The 15,093-nt window shown below is 43.3% G+C and overlaps 1 protein-coding gene across 2 annotated transcripts; it reads right to left on the bottom strand.

The window, feature by feature from the left end:
* Positions 1 to 2,787: 2,787 nt before the first annotated feature.
* On the bottom strand, positions 2,788 to 14,823 carry WDR87 (WD repeat domain 87). Of its 2 annotated transcripts, none has more exons than XM_070397837.1 (8): positions 14,752 to 14,823; positions 12,758 to 12,925; positions 9,475 to 12,341; positions 8,795 to 9,066; positions 7,169 to 8,486; positions 5,005 to 7,081; positions 4,657 to 4,884; positions 2,788 to 4,542 (listed from the first exon to the last, which is right to left on the bottom strand). In XM_070397837.1, exons 1-8 carry the CDS (start codon positions 14,821 to 14,823, stop codon positions 2,875 to 2,877), a joined length of 8,670 nt encoding a protein of 2,889 aa, XP_070253938.1. In that variant the 3' UTR covers positions 2,788 to 2,874. The 2 variants fall into 2 exon arrangements, with proteins under 2 accessions (XP_070253938.1, XP_070253939.1); XM_070397838.1 differs by having other exon boundaries at positions 9,475 to 12,343; positions 12,874 to 12,925.
* Positions 14,824 to 15,093: the final 270 nt, after the last annotated feature.

Raw genomic sequence — 15,093 nt, 5'->3', positions numbered from 1 at the left:
GGTTAAGGGTACTTATCATAATTCTTTTTCATCTAACTTCAGAAGCTACATGGTCCCTTGAAGCACATCCATACCTCAGATTGCAAAATTCTATCAGAAAAACCCAAAATATGGAGAATCAGTCTTCAACAAATTAATGGTGGGGAAAAACTGGGGAGAGGGGAATATAAATGTTTAATATGTCTTAGGAAGTATAACAATCAAGATGTAGACCTTGTTTGAATTCTGATTCAAACTAAGTGTAAAAGGACATTTGGAGTGAAAACCAGAAAATGTGCATAGAGTACTGGATGATATTAAGGAATTATTTTGTTAGATGTAAAAGTCATCATGTAAGAAAATTTTTTTATTTTTAAATATATTTTATTGATTTTTTACAGAGAGGAAGGGAGAGAGAGAGAGAGTTAGAAACATCGATCAGCTGCCTCCTGGACATCCCCCACTGGGGATGTGCCAGCAACCCAGGTACATGCCCTTGACCGGAATCGAACCGGGGACCTTTCAGTCCGCAGGCTAACGCTCTATCCACTGAGCCAAACTGGTTTTGGCGAAAATTTTATTTTTTTAGAGTATCAGAATATTTAGGGTTGAAAGATGATGTCTGCGATCTTTAAAAATATTTCAACAAAGGAAAATATGAAGCAATTTTTGTAAGATGTTTATAATTAAATCTAGGTGATGTGATCTGGGGGTTCATTATAATACTCTCGAATTTCTGTGATTGACATTTTTCATAATAAAAAGAAAATACAAACAAGTCCTGCTCACTGCCATTCTGACAAAGATGAGGATTTCTAGGCTGTCACAGCCAGTACTCAGGTTTTGAGGTACTCTAAAGAGCCTTCCATAGACTTCCTGACTCTAGAACCACAACAGACTGTTTCGTCACTGTGGGGTTTTTGTTTTTTTATAATCCTCATCCAAGACTATATTTTCCATTAATTTTTAGAGAGAGTGGGAGGAAGGAGAGAGAGAGAGAGAGAAACATCGATGTGAGAGGCACACATCAATTGATTGCTTCCCACATGTGACCTGACCAGGGCTGGGGATCGAACCTGCAACCCAGGTGCATGCCCTTGGTGGGAATTGAACCCATGACCCTTTTGGTGGGCGGATTGGCACTCTAACTACTTAGCCATACCGGTCAAGGTTCACTAATTTAATTTAATTTTTTACAAAGGACCCACTGCAAAATAAAGTAGATAGATATTGCTATTCCCTTTCCTGCTCTTTCAGTGAATTTGTCCATCTGATCTATGTTGTCAAATTTGTGGACATAGAGTTGTTCCTCATAGTCCCACGTTTGTAATTTGTGCACTATTCTCTTTTTGACATAGACAAATAAACAGAGGCCAAAAAGGAGAAGTAATTCAGGTTGAGAATACAAAGCCAGCTGGACCATGCTTACTTTTGCTGCCTTGTCCAGCTGTTAGGTCACTCATTCCTTTTAAGGCTCCCTGCCCCATGCCCATAGCTCTCATATACTCCATGTGGCCTAATATGTAGTCTGGCATGGAAGAGCCAAACTATATACCTAGGGCTGTCATTACCCTTGGCCTCCAAGGTGAACCCAACTTCTCATAATGTTCTCTTTCACCACAAAATCAAACTCAGGTGGAAGAAGTAAAGTAACAAGAGAGGTGAAATGGAGGTAGCAAATGGCATAGGTGGGCTACTTGTTCGAAGCTGTTGGAAGACTCAGCTTAACTGGAAAGAGGCAGTTCTAAAATCTCCATGGTGGAAAGAGATGATTAGGAAAGGAACATGATTACTGGCAGTGACAACTTCCTCCACTTTACTATCCCATTCCCCTAACTCTCGTCTCCTTAATTGCTAGAAGGATCATAAGTCCCTAGGCAATAGGGCAAGGAGAGGGAGCTATTTGAACTTTCACTTAATCTCCCAAATTCTAACATCTTCCCCAAATCCTATGTCCAGGTATTGAAAAAGGAAATGAAAGACATAGGCTTCCCTCCTTTTCTTTCTGCTTTAACCTCAAATGGCCTTTTCCTTTGTACCATCCAGTAATGAAGTACTAGCTAGAACTTGTTGAAGCTCTTTCCTTTACTCTGAGGGTCTCCTCAACATACAACACTCCTGCTGTTTTGGTCTCAAGTCATCAGCATGCTATGATCAGGGAAACAGAACCTGCCTCCACCGTGTAACCCCCAAAACTAAGGGGGAAAATGCTGGGTTTTCTGACTCAAAAATCCATTTCTTACTATTATATCAATGCCTCGTACTAATGTGAAATATACATTCATTTTTGTGCCAGGTGCTTTCCTTCCTATATAGTCTTTAGGAGAGGATGATGGGATACAAGAAGGAAGAGGACAAGGGCAGATTTTTCTGTCTGAAGGCCTCCAGAAGGTGAGCACCACTTGATTCTGGTTTTTCAATATATATATATTAATTATTATTGATTTGAGAGAGGGAGAGGGAAAGATAAAACATTGATCAGCTTCCTCCTGCATGCCCCCTACTGGGGATAGAGCTTGAAATCTGGGCATGTGCCCTGACTAAAAATCAAACTGTTGACCTTTCAGTGCATGAGACAATGCCCAACTAACTGACCCACTGTCCAGGGCTTCTGGTAAGTTTTCTCAACTCTTTGGAGTATGTATGTATCTGGGTGTCCATGGCTACATTTCTGGAGAATCAATATTTGAAGAAAAGAGACATATCACAGAGCTTGTTGGATATGGGAACTTCATCTTTATTCCACATATAGAAGCTGGCTTCTGGAGCTGGGTAGGGAAAGGGCTTTGGCCTGGCCCTACCTCTGTATTGGCCCTAGGAATAAAGGTCCAGATCTGGTGGCAAGACCTTTCTCCAGGTGGGAATGAAAAGTCCTGATGTACAGTCAGTCCCAAATTATGGGGTAGGAGCCACAGTGTGGGGCAATTCCTTGGTGAGGTGAATATCAGCTTGGGGAAGGCTCTTCCAGGCAAGTTCTAAGATGCCATAATGGGCAATGCCCATTGGAAGCATAGTATGCACATTGTTCTGCCCTGAGAGAGACACCACCTCCTGGAACTCCAGAGGACCTCTAGGGATGTGAGAACGACCACAAAATAGGTGGTAGAACAATCGCTCCCCAGGAACCAGCTCTATGGCCTTTAGGGCCTCTTTGTAGATGATCTTACCGGACTGGGGTTCCTCTCTCAGTAGCAGCTCCTGTAGCAATCTCTGGATTCCAGGGGACTTAAATTGGTACAGGTCCATGAGGTGGTAGAATTTTTCTGTCCAAGCAGCACTGTCTCCTGCGTATCGCTCCTGCAACATCCGTAAAACATGGTAGAGTGCCACAAATGTCTCCCATAGAGGCACTTCTTCCTGTTTTTTAGAGCTGGGCTGTGTCATCTTCTCCATCTTGGGCAATCTGGGAAACCTGCCTTTATCCTTAAAAGCCCAGAAGTCCTTTTGAAACATCAGTGCTAGCATCTGTTTTTCTACAGAGGCATGGGTACCTATGACAATGTCTCTTGTAGCAGGATAAACGTGTTGCTTCTCCATATCCTTAAGGGCACTGAATATCTGCTCTGCCCGTGCACTCCTGTAAGGTTCTCCTAGAAGTTGCCAATTTATAGCCTTTGGGTCTGGAATCCTTTTGTTAGCTAATGAGGAAAAAGCCAAAGGTTTTAGATGGCTTTCCTTTTCCTTTCTTTTTATAGGAGGGATCACTTTCAAGTATTTAGGACCCATGAGCTTCGTACTGGGTTTTGAGATACATGTGCTTTGTGATTCCAGAACCTGCCTGTGACGGTAAATGATAGCTTCAAGTTTGGCTAGATGCATCCACTCTAAGGTTCCCTTTGAGATAAGGTTTTTGACAAGCTGACACAATCTGTGGAAACTATCTCTGGAAAGCTGTTTTCCTGACTCTATCTGTTCTAGGACATGGTGGATCCACTCTATATCTGAGAGGCTTACATCTGCAAATACTTCCTCAGCTGGGATTTGGGGCACAGGTACCTTAGTTTGTCCCATCAGAGCTGGATGACGCTTCGAAAGCAACTGCCACCTATCCCCTAGTGGTTTGCCTTGGAGTTTCTGTTCTTTTTTGCTCTTCCTCAATATGTGGGATAAATATGGGGTCTTGAAATCTGGCTCTTGGGACTCCAAAACTGTATCCAAAACTTGTAGAGGAATGGGCTGATATTTCTTCAATAGCTCGCGTTGCTTTTCCATAAACTTTGTCTCTGGGAATATCCTGGGTGTCTCAAGTGCTGTGGCCTTATCTTTCCAGGATATTTGTTTCTTAGACTCTGGCACTGGTATAGTCTTTTCCCTCCTCAGAGCTATTGAGATTAGTTTCTTGGAAGGGATCTTTGGAATTTCCAGGTTTATATCCCTGCCTTTGACCTCAGTTCTTTTTCTAATAGAAGGGACTGTTTCTTTTCTTTCTAGATCCTTTCTTCTTTTTTCTTGTAACTTAAATAATATTTCTTTTTTAAAGATCTCTTTTTCCTTGTCTACTTCTTCTTCCATTGAACTTTGCACCTCTTCCTCCTTTTTCTCACTCAAACTTTCTAGCTCTTCCTTAATCATGCTTTCAAACTTCTCCAAAACTTCCTTCTCCTCCTCTGCTGCCACTGCTGCCGCCTTCTTCTTTTTCTTTGTCTTCTTCTCCTTTTCCTCCTCCTCTTCCTCCACCTCTTTTTTGTCCTTCATCTTCTTCTCTTCCTCCACCTCCTCTTCTTCTTCCTCCTCTTTCGCCTTCTTCTTTTTCTTTGTCTTCTCCTTTTCCTCCTCCTCTTCCTCCACCTTTTTGTCCTTCATCTTCTTCTCTTCCTCCACCTCTTCTTCCTCCTCCTCTTCTTCCTCCTCCTCTTCTTCTTCCTCCTCCTCTTCTTCTTCCTCCTCCTCTTCTTCTTCCTCCTCCTCTTTCACTTCTTCTTCTTCCACCCTTTCAATATCCTCTTCCTTCTCCTCCTCCTCCTCCTCCTCCTCCTCCTCTTCCTCCTCCTCCTTCTCCCCCTCCTCCTCCTCCTCCTCCTCCACTTCAGACAAACTCTCTCTCTCCACTTCATCTAACAGGCTTTCCATTTTTCCAGAAAAGCTCTCTTCACTTTCTACTTCAACCCCCTGACTGGGAAATTCTTCTTGTGGCATTTTAACTCTCTTTAGTGGTTTTTTTTTACTTCGCTTTTGTTTAAGAAATGACATTTCTTCTTCTTCCTCTGTTGTTCCTGCCTCCTCTTCTCCCTTCATGATTAGTCTCCGTTGCCTGGATAGTCTCTTTTCCTCCTCAGTTATTTTTTTCTCTTTCTTTATCATTCTTCTTATTTCTCTGGCCAGTTTTCTCTGTTTCCTAGCCAGTTTCTCCTCATCTTGGGTCATTTCTGATTGTTCCTCAGAAATATTCAACTTTCTGGCATCAAGTTCTTTTTGTTCGTTGTCCAATATTCTTTCCTGATCCAAGAATGACCTTGCTATCTGTGTCATCTGTGTTTCTTCCTGGGTTACTATCCTTTCTTTTTTGATGAGGTTTTGAAGTACCTTTAATATTGTTTTGCTCATTTTTGATAGTTTCTTGAAAATGTTCCCTTTAGTCAACTTTGTTTTTTCTTTGGTTAGCTTCCTTTCTTCCTGGGCATAAATTCTATCTCCTCTGGCAAATTCTAATTTTTCTTTGGCAATGTTACTTTGTTTTGTGGCCAATATCCTATCTTCATATGCCAGTATCTTCTCCACTAGTGACAATTTCCTTTTAAGTAGTTCTAGTTCATTCTTATTCAGTTTCCTCTGTGTTGAGGTTTCTTGAATCTCTCCCTTTGAGAGAGTTTCCTTTTCTTCAACCAGTCTCACCTTCTCCTGGGCCAGTTTCTTCATTGTCATGCCCAATTTCTTTTCTTTCTTAGTAATATCATCTTCTTTACTGAGCAGGTTCAGTTTTTGAAGTACTTCCTTCTTCTCGATAGTGAATTTCATTTTGTCCTGGGCTAGCTTATGCTGTTTCTCAGCCAGGTTTTCCTCTACTTGGGCCAGTTTTTTCTCTACGTCAGCCAGTTTCTCCTTCTTCTGGAAAATTTCCTCCTTTTTCTTCACCAGCGTCTCCTCTACCTGAAACATTTTTTTCTTGTACGTGTCCAGTTTCTCCTTTACTTGCACTAATTCATTTTTTTTCTGGGAAAGGTTTTCTTTAAGCTGGTGCCAGTTCTCTTTCCTATGAATCAATTTTACCTTCTCCTGACCCAGCTTCTTCTTCTCCTGATCCAGAGTCGTCGTCTTCTTGGCTAGTATTTTCTTCTTGTTTGCAAGTTCCACTTTGTTCTGGATCAAAATTTTCCTTTCCTGGGCCATTTTTTCCTTATTCTCCATCAATTGCTCCCTTTTCTGGGCAAGCCTTTCTTCTTCCTCAGGCATAAATTCTTTGTCCTCAGCCAGTTTATTCTCTTCCTGGATCACCAGCTCTTCTTCCTGGATCAGTTTTTCATCTTCCATAGCCAGTTGATCCTCTTTCCAGGCCAGTGTCTTCTCCTTCTGAGCCAGTCTCTCCTCTTCCTCAGCTAAATCCTCCTCTTCCTGATTTAGTTGCTCTTCTTTCCAAGCCATTTCCTCCTCTTCCCATGTCATCTCCTCCAATTCCTGGGCTAGTTCCTTTTCCTGCCATGCCAAATCTTGCTCCTTTTGGATCACTTCCTCCATTTTCGGGACTAATATAGTTTTAACCTCAGCTAGCTTCCCTCCTTTCTTTGCTATTGTCTCTTCTTTGCCAGCCAGTTTCTCCAATTTTTTGGCCAGTTTCGTCCTATTCTGGGCCAATTTCTCTGCTCCCTGGCTTAGCCACACTGCTCTTTGGGCCAATTTTTCCTCTTTCTTGACAAACTTCCTCTCTGCCTGGGCCATTTTCCTATCTCTCTGAATCAGTTTCCCATGATCTCTGGCCAGTTTCCTCTCTTCCTGAGCTAGCTTTCCCTCTTGTTGTGCCAGCCTCTCTTCTTCTTGTGCCAGCTTCCTCTGTTCTTGGGCTCGTTTTCTTTCAGCTTGGGTTCGTTTCTTCTCAACCTGGGCCTGTTTATATTCTTCCCGGATCTGTCTCTGCTCTTCTGTCAACAGCTCTTCTTCTCCTTCTCCTCCTCCTTCTCCTTCTTCTCCTTCTTCTTCTCCTTCTTCTCCTTCTCCTTCTCCTTCTCCTTCTCCTTCTCCTTCTAATGCTTCTTTTTCCCAAGACAATTCTTCTATCTCCAGGGTCAATTCCTCTTCATCCTTGAACTTTTGCTCCCTGGACCTGTCTGTCATAGTTTCCCAGACATGTGCCCCCTCATCCCATCCCAGCTTCCTCTTTTCCCCAGCCAGCTTTTCCTCATCTAGAGGTAGCTTCTCTTTGTCCTCTTGTAGTTTCTCCTCTTCCTCAAGAGTCTCCCTTTCCCAAGTCTTCTCCCATTCATTCCAGGATACCTTTGTCTCACCATGAGCCTGTTTCCACTGATCCCAGGATTTTTTCCAATCCTGCAAAGACAGCTTCTTCTCATCCATAACTGGTCTTACTTCTTGCTCAACCACTTTCTCCTCTACTTTGGCCATTTCTCCCACTTCCAGACTCACATCCCTCTCTCTTGTGGTCATTTTCTTCTCTTTTTTATCCACTTTTATTTCCTTCTGGACTACTTTCTTCTTTTGCACAGAGGGCTTTTTAGATGGTTTCTTATCTTCTTGCTTCAGCATTAGTTTCCCCTTGATTAGGTCACCTGGTTCTAAAAAAATAACTTTCTTTTTCTTCCCCTTTTTGGGAATCACCTGGATTTCCTGTAATTCCTGTATATCCCCTGCTTCCTTTTGTACTTGACCCTGTCCCTCTGGTATTTCTTTACTGTCCCTGCTCACCATGTCCTCTCTAATTGCTCCTTCATGAATAAAAATTGGTTTCTCCTCTGGCCAAGCTACATCCCAGTCAAGGTTCTCAAGCAGAACTTCACTTTCTTTCTTCAGCAGGGGACAGATCTTCTGAAAGAGCTCCCAGCTGGGGCGCTTATCTGCCAGCACCTTCTGAGCCATGGTTACTAACTCAGTGTTTAGAGATTCCAACATTGTTGTTTGGGAACCAGATATCCTCAGGGTCATAAGACGACATAGATCATCTCGCCAGGATGAGCCATCTCCAGGGGTAGCCCTGCGGCCAGGAGTTCCAAAGGCACCCCGCCCTATGTCTTGCACCTTCTTCACAACTGGTTCTTCCTTTACATCAGGCAGAGGTTCCTCAATTATAACTTCAGCTTGCTTTGTCTTTTTTTTATGTCTCTTTATGGGTTTCTGAGCTGTTTTCTTTTCTCTTTTGTCTTGTATTTTCCTTAGCATCCTCAGGGTCATTGCAACATCCTTTGAGATATCTTTCTCTGGAGGCTGTTGTTCAGCATCTTTAGAAACTGGAGAACTCAAATAGATGGCTGTATCCTCCATCTCAATTGGTGCAACTTTACTCTGATCAATTTCACCTTCTAAGGGACTTGGCTCTGTGCCAGTCTCTTTCAACTTCTTCTGGGCTACAGAGAAAATCAGGAGATATAGATAAGAAAGCATGGAAGGCTTAAATAAAATATTTTTCCAATATCTAGTATGAGCTAGGAGGACTGCTATAAAAGAAATAGCAATAGAGGGGACTGAGGCCAGTGTTCCCACCCAAGCCTTGGAGTCTTCCTGAGTTTGGGTAGATTCTTTCTAGGAAGGTTCTCTGCGAAAAGATCTTTCCACTTATTTCTACTCCTATCTGATATCTCTTGACCCACTTTAGCCCTAAACTACCTTGCCTCTTGGGGATTCTGAGGCATGAAGTGGATCACCCCATACATACCATGCTTTCTTCCCCCTGCCCGGCCCCGTCTGTGGCCTTTGCTGGGCTTGATGACAACTTCAGGTTCATCCGGAATTACATCAGATTCATCAAGAACGGCTATTTTTTTAGGAATCCTTGAGACATCTAAAGAAAAAAAAGGCTTTTCATCTTCATGTGACAAGGTCAGGTTTTCATTTAATCTCTGCTCCACTTGAGTATGAAGAATTTGGAGATCTGTGGCACGCATCCCCAGCAGACTGTCCAGGCTTTCTTCACCAATCATTTCCTGTCTATGAAAGTTAAAAGAGAAGGAGCATGCTGAATTAGGGTAAAGAGAAAATGAAAAAGAACTAAAGTGCAACAAGCAGGGGGGTTGGCAAAGTGGACAACAGAGACGGTGTATGTAAAGGTAAAGGATGGTCAAGAAGAAAGGAAATGTATAGGAAGATAAATGGCAATTAATGGAGTGATCTGTATGGAGGCTGCAGGAATAAAAGAAGAAATGGAAAAACGACTGAGGAGTCAGGGGGTTGTCGAAATAGTCTAGGAATGAGAAAAGATTGTGAACAAGGAAAAAGAAGAGGAAAAGCCAAGAAACAGGGATGAAGAGATAGTGAGAGAATGAAAGGGGAAAACTGGGAAGGGAGAGAAGAAAATTAGAAGCTAGTAAAGAATTGAGGAAGGCACAAAGAACTTACTGCATCCCCTGGAAAGTATCTCGATTCTGGATCAAGTTTAAGAGTGAAGTCTTAGAGTGGATTCCAGTGTCAGCCATGAGGTTCAGTGCCTTATTCCTCACTCTTTGGTCCTTGTCCATTAACCCTTGGGCCAGAGCCATGGCAAAGAGATGAGTGATAATTCCTAGACGATTCAGCCCTTCCCAGGCTAGCTCTCGGATCAGTGGATTAGAATTGGTTGTATCATCCAGCAGACGATGGGCTGTTTCAGAGCGTAGGGGTGCAGACACTTGGTAAGAAGCAAAGATTTGCCCTAGTGCACTAACACAGTGTTGGTACTTCACTGGAGGAGGAGCATAAATCATAATGTTGAGGATTGTCTCAATCAAGCTATTAATAGCTACTTCATTCATCTTTTTTCCCAGCCAACTACGGTTTGTTGTGTCTGTAAGGACACTATAAGTTATGTCCTTGGACATTCTCCTTTTTATGAAGTCTTCATCTTCCTTTTCCTGTGGTTCTTTTACATCACGTATTGGTTTTGCCTTACTGTGCCAGAAGAATTGTTGAGACTTGTCCCATTCCAACTTCCGTATGGGTGAATGCAGGTTGCACTGTAGGTATATTGGGCTGCCCTCTGGCCAAAGACGGGCACGAATCACTGAGTTAGGGATATAGCAATCAGGAGCAAAGGGCCATTTCCGCCCATAACCAAAGTAGCATTTCAGTATCTGATAAGGGTTGAGTCCATCCCAGGCAGTCAACTGTAGTTGGGGAGGAACCACATAATGGGGATAAGGTTTGCTCAAGCATATAACAGTGTCTTCCCTTTTCAAGGAACAAGGTCTTGAGGTAGACAGTAATATGGAGCTTCCTTGCTCATCGTCTTCTATGACATGTGGCACGGTATGGTCAAAGGCAATGGCCCGCTTATTGACAAGTTTCTCCAAACCCACTAATACTTGTTGCCCTTGTCCAAGGTAGATATACTTGGGCACAAACATGGTCTCAAAGGAGAAGAAGAAGCTTGGTATGAAAGGCTTAGGGATTTCTAGCACGTCATCTGTGATACTCATAAAAGAAAGGCGAACCAACAGGGTTGGAGGAAGTAGTTTTAAACAGGATACCAGATAAAGACTCTGGTTGAAAGTCACAAGCAGGTCACCCCGGTCATTTGCAAAGCAGAGTGGACCAAAATGCAATGTTGAGTCCAGCATGGCTACAAGTCCACCGTGAAAGTTCCATATTCGGACAGAGCCATCAATACTACCTGTGACAAAAAGACTCAAGGTCAGGCATACATCAAAGGAAGTAATTGCATACTGATGCAGAGGCAACGTCTCTATAAACTTTGCATGTGTTTCAGAGGGCAGAAAATCATGGAATTTCCAGAGACGCAGACAGTTAGTTTCTGTGATGGCACCCACAGACTTTGGCAAGAGTATCAGGTGTTTTAGGTGACAGCTGCTGAGAATGCTAGCTAGAGGACGCAGATGTACTCTGGTCCCATTAAGCACAGCTTCTGATAGGCGTATGTAGTCATCCATTCCATAAGAACAAAGCAAAGAGTTTTCTCGGCCACCTAAAAGCCCTCCAGGCAGTGTAGAGAGGGCCAATACAGCCCCAAAGTGCATGAATTTCTCTATTCGGGCACAGCTGTGCTGGGAAAGGACTCTTATCATACCACTCTGGTATCCAGAAAACATTAGTCCTTCTAGGCCCCGACGCAGGTGGAAATGCCCATAAGCCATGCATTGTACTGAGTCCTGAGAATTTGGTGAGGTGCATAAAAGATACTTGGCTGGGCAAGGGCAGCGGGTTGTGTCAAAGACCAGCACCTCTGAGCCCCCTGTTGCTACAAAGAGTTCCTCTTTATCTGAGTCATAGGCCCAATCCACAGTGTGGTCCAGGATTGAGAAGGGCCAGGTGAGAACCAAAAGCTCCCCTGTTACTGGGGACACAAAGCGTAACAAGCCATCCTCCGTAGTACATAGGATCCGGAACCAGTTATTACCACAGCAGACCCGACGAACCTGCTCTGGAGCAGAGCCACAAACATTGAAGAGGCTATAGAAACAGGGCAGACGGCGCAAGGAGAAAGTATGGGCAGTTTGGCAGAAGAAAGTAATGTTATCAATAAATTGGAGTCGATACAATTCCTCGCCAAGTTCTAGTTGCCGCAGCAGGTTCCCAGAAGTAAGGCTCCACTCCTTAATGGAACCCTCCTTACCAGCTGTTAGCAGGGTGTGGGCTTCTGGCCGGCTGCAGATACATATCACTGATGAAGAATGGGCCTTGAAACTGTGGAAAGAGTAGCTCTGACTGAGGCTCCATACCTGGATGTACCCAGTCCTATTTCCAGCATAGAGAAAGCCCTGATCAAAACAGGTGAAGCAGCAGGTGATAGATGAGCCACTAGTGGTAGAAGTGAACCTCTTCACTTCTCCTAGCTGGCTCGGGCCCTGGCGCTCAAGGACCCTCACCACAGTCTCACACAGGGCTAGGAGGGAGCCACTGGGGCCATTCAATATGATGTCCTGGACAAGTTCATCACCAGGCATGGAAACCATGTGGGCGATTTGGAGGCCCCTGCCACTTTGCTCAATGGTCCAGGTGACCACTGCCCCCAGGATACCTGACAGAAGCATCTTCATTTCTGGGTCATAGCAGAGGCAGTTGATGTTAAAGCGGCAAGGCACTATACCCAGGGGTTTGAATGACCGAAAGTGGTCCCCAAAGAGCCGCAGAAGCAAGTCACCACAGTAGGCCACAAGGATATGAAAGGAACCTGTGTGTACCATACACTGGATGGGCGGCAATCGTTCAGTCATGGAGAATGTTCTCTTCTCGACCATGTCCTCAGTTTTGCTCTTCATCCATACTACAGCCTAGAATAGAATAGATGGAAACTGCCTAGAAATGATAGTAGAAGAGGAAAGGGGAAAATATTCAGCTGTTTCCCCCTATTCTCATACCAAGGAGGAATTAGAAGATTCTAAAATAATTTTACCCCTTGATTATGGTGATTGTAGAAGCAAGAAGCATAAGATTCTTTCCTTAACCTTGGCCTACTTTAGGGAAACCATAAAATCTATTTAATGTGAAGACTGTAATTTGAGAAAGTATGAGGGAGAATTCCTGGTGCCAGGTCAGTTTTTAAAAAAATAAGAGTTTGTTTAAGCCATAATGAGGACATATGTCTGGGAGCAAAATCTCACATGCTCTCCAGGTCACTGGGTGAGGGCTTATATGGGCAAGGCCCCTGTAGAATGGGCTAAAAAGAAGAAAGAGTAGGCAGTTTTACCTGTATTTCTTTTGTGCTTGTCACCCACGAGAGGGAGGCAAAGAAGTCGGCATCACTGAAGTAATAGCATATAAATGGCATATTCTGAGGATGGCGAGACTCTTTGAATAGTATCTCAGACCGGTCACTCAGCACAACTACGTCATTCTTTGAATCATCTAAATTTTGCTGGGGAGAGTCATGGCATAAAGTAAGAGAACAGGACACAAATGTACTAAATATATTCTCACTTAAGCTACAATTGAAGCAGTTCCAAAAGGCATGCCACACTCTCAAGGACCACTCGTGTTAAGCCCACACATGCACAACGTATCACTTATGGACACCTACTCTTAGCAAGCACGTAACAAAACCCCCAACATAAGAGAACCAAACCTCTATAGGGCCTCTGTGGGCAAATTTTATAGTGTGAGCATAGGGGAAACTGATGTTCTTCTCAATATGAAGTTAACTATACCTCTCCTCTAACATTCTCCCTTTTGTCTAAAACAGTGGTTCTCAACCTTCCTAATGCTGCGACCCTTAAATACAGTTCCTCATGTTGTGGTGACCCCCAATTTCATTGTTACAAATTGAACATAATTAAAGCATAGTGATTAATCACAAAAACAATATGTAATTATATATGTGTTTTCCGATGGTCTTAGGCGACCCACAGGTTGAGAACCGCTGGTCTAAAAGGTACATATGCCATAAAAGACACATTTAACAGTTTAATTAGGAAAGAGCACTGCCATATACCCACATACAATGCAACAGTGTCCCAAAAGTCAGTGTAGCTTTAAGTTATTAAGGCTTAGAAGTACACTAAATAAGATTTCTAGGACACCCTACCTGGCCTTTAAATTTGACAGGATGATGTATATAAAAAATATATTATCTCACAGTGATAGAACATGTGCTATTCAACATGAAATTGGGATCCTTATTCACAGAGTTAACTTTAGCAAAACTGAGGTTGGCAAATGTTTTCTCTAGTGCCTTATCCTTTCTCTTTTATTTATTATTTTGTTGTTGTTAATCCTCACCTGAGGCAGTGAGGGAGGGGGAGAGACAGAAAGAAACACTGATGTGAGAGAGACACATCGATTGGTTACCTCCCACACATGCCCTGAGCTGAACTGAACTGCAAGGTATGTGCCCTTTACCAGAATCGAACCCGAGACCCTTCAGTCCGTGGGTAGGTACCCCAACCACTGAGCCAAAACAGCTAGAGCTCCTTTCTTTTTTAGAAAAATCTCTTTTCTCAGAGGGCTGGTTCCTCTGACAAATCTCCAAAGTGTTCACCTTCCACTATCAAAATGTCCTTGCAAGACCTGGCTGGTGTGGCTCAGTTGTTAGAGTTTCATCCCATGCACTGAGGGGTTGGATTCTGGGCCCTGTTCTGTATATGTGCAGGAGGCACCAATCGATATCTCTCTCACATCAAGGTTTCTCTTTCTTTCTCTCTCTCTTCTTCCCTCCCTCACTGCCTCCCTTCTACTCTTTCTAAAGAGTCAATGGAAAATGGGTGAGGATTAACAGCAACAACAACAAAAAATGTCTTGCAAATCCTGGCCAGGTGGCTCAATGTTGGTTGGAGCATTGTCCTGTACAACAAAAGGTTACAGGCCAATTTCTGGTCAGAGCACATACTAGGTTGCAGGTTTGAGCCACAGCTGGGGTGCATACACAAGGCAACCAATTGATATTTCTCTCTCACATCGCTTCTCTCTCTCTCTCTCTCTCTTTCTCTCTCTCTCTCTCTCTCTCTCTCTCTCTCTCTCTCTCTCTCTTCCTCACTCCCTCCCTCCCTCTCAGATGAGGATTTTAAAAAGGATCTTTCCAACAGGTCCCTAGACTCATTTAGAAATTGATGGTCCACTTCTTCCTAAGGTGACAATTGCCTTTATGGTCTCCTCTGCCTGCTTCCATGGATCTATGCTCCTCAGAAGTGCTCATAACTATTAAGATATACAGAGGCAAATAACGTTTATGTCCTACATATACATTACCTGGCTTTTAGGTATGTCACTTATGAGGTCTTTAAAATCCTTCCACAGGGGAATGAGTCTGGGGGAAGACATCACCTTGATTATCCCTGGTCCTGCTCAAGACCATTCCTTAAAAACCTGTGGAAATCCAAAACATGCCAGCTTAGCCACTATACTTTTTGAGGAGCTAGGAATCAGAAGGCAAGATCCATGAACTCATGCTTATTACACACGTTTTACAGGAACTATATATAGGACATACTTTCTCATTTAATCCTCACTCAAGCCCAGTAAGGTAGGCATTATTTCATTTTATAGACGAGAAAACTGAGGTTTGGAGAGAGTATATCAAAGAGTTGAGGA

This window comes from Myotis yumanensis, unplaced genomic scaffold (genome assembly GCF_028538775.1).
Source record: "Myotis yumanensis isolate MYYU_CA2020_CCGP unplaced genomic scaffold, mMyoYum1.0.hap1 SCAF_18, whole genome shotgun sequence".
NCBI lineage: Eukaryota > Metazoa > Chordata > Mammalia > Chiroptera > Vespertilionidae > Myotis > Myotis yumanensis.
Note: the sequence above shows the minus strand (reverse complement) of the source record. Positions and strands in the feature narration are given on the sequence as shown.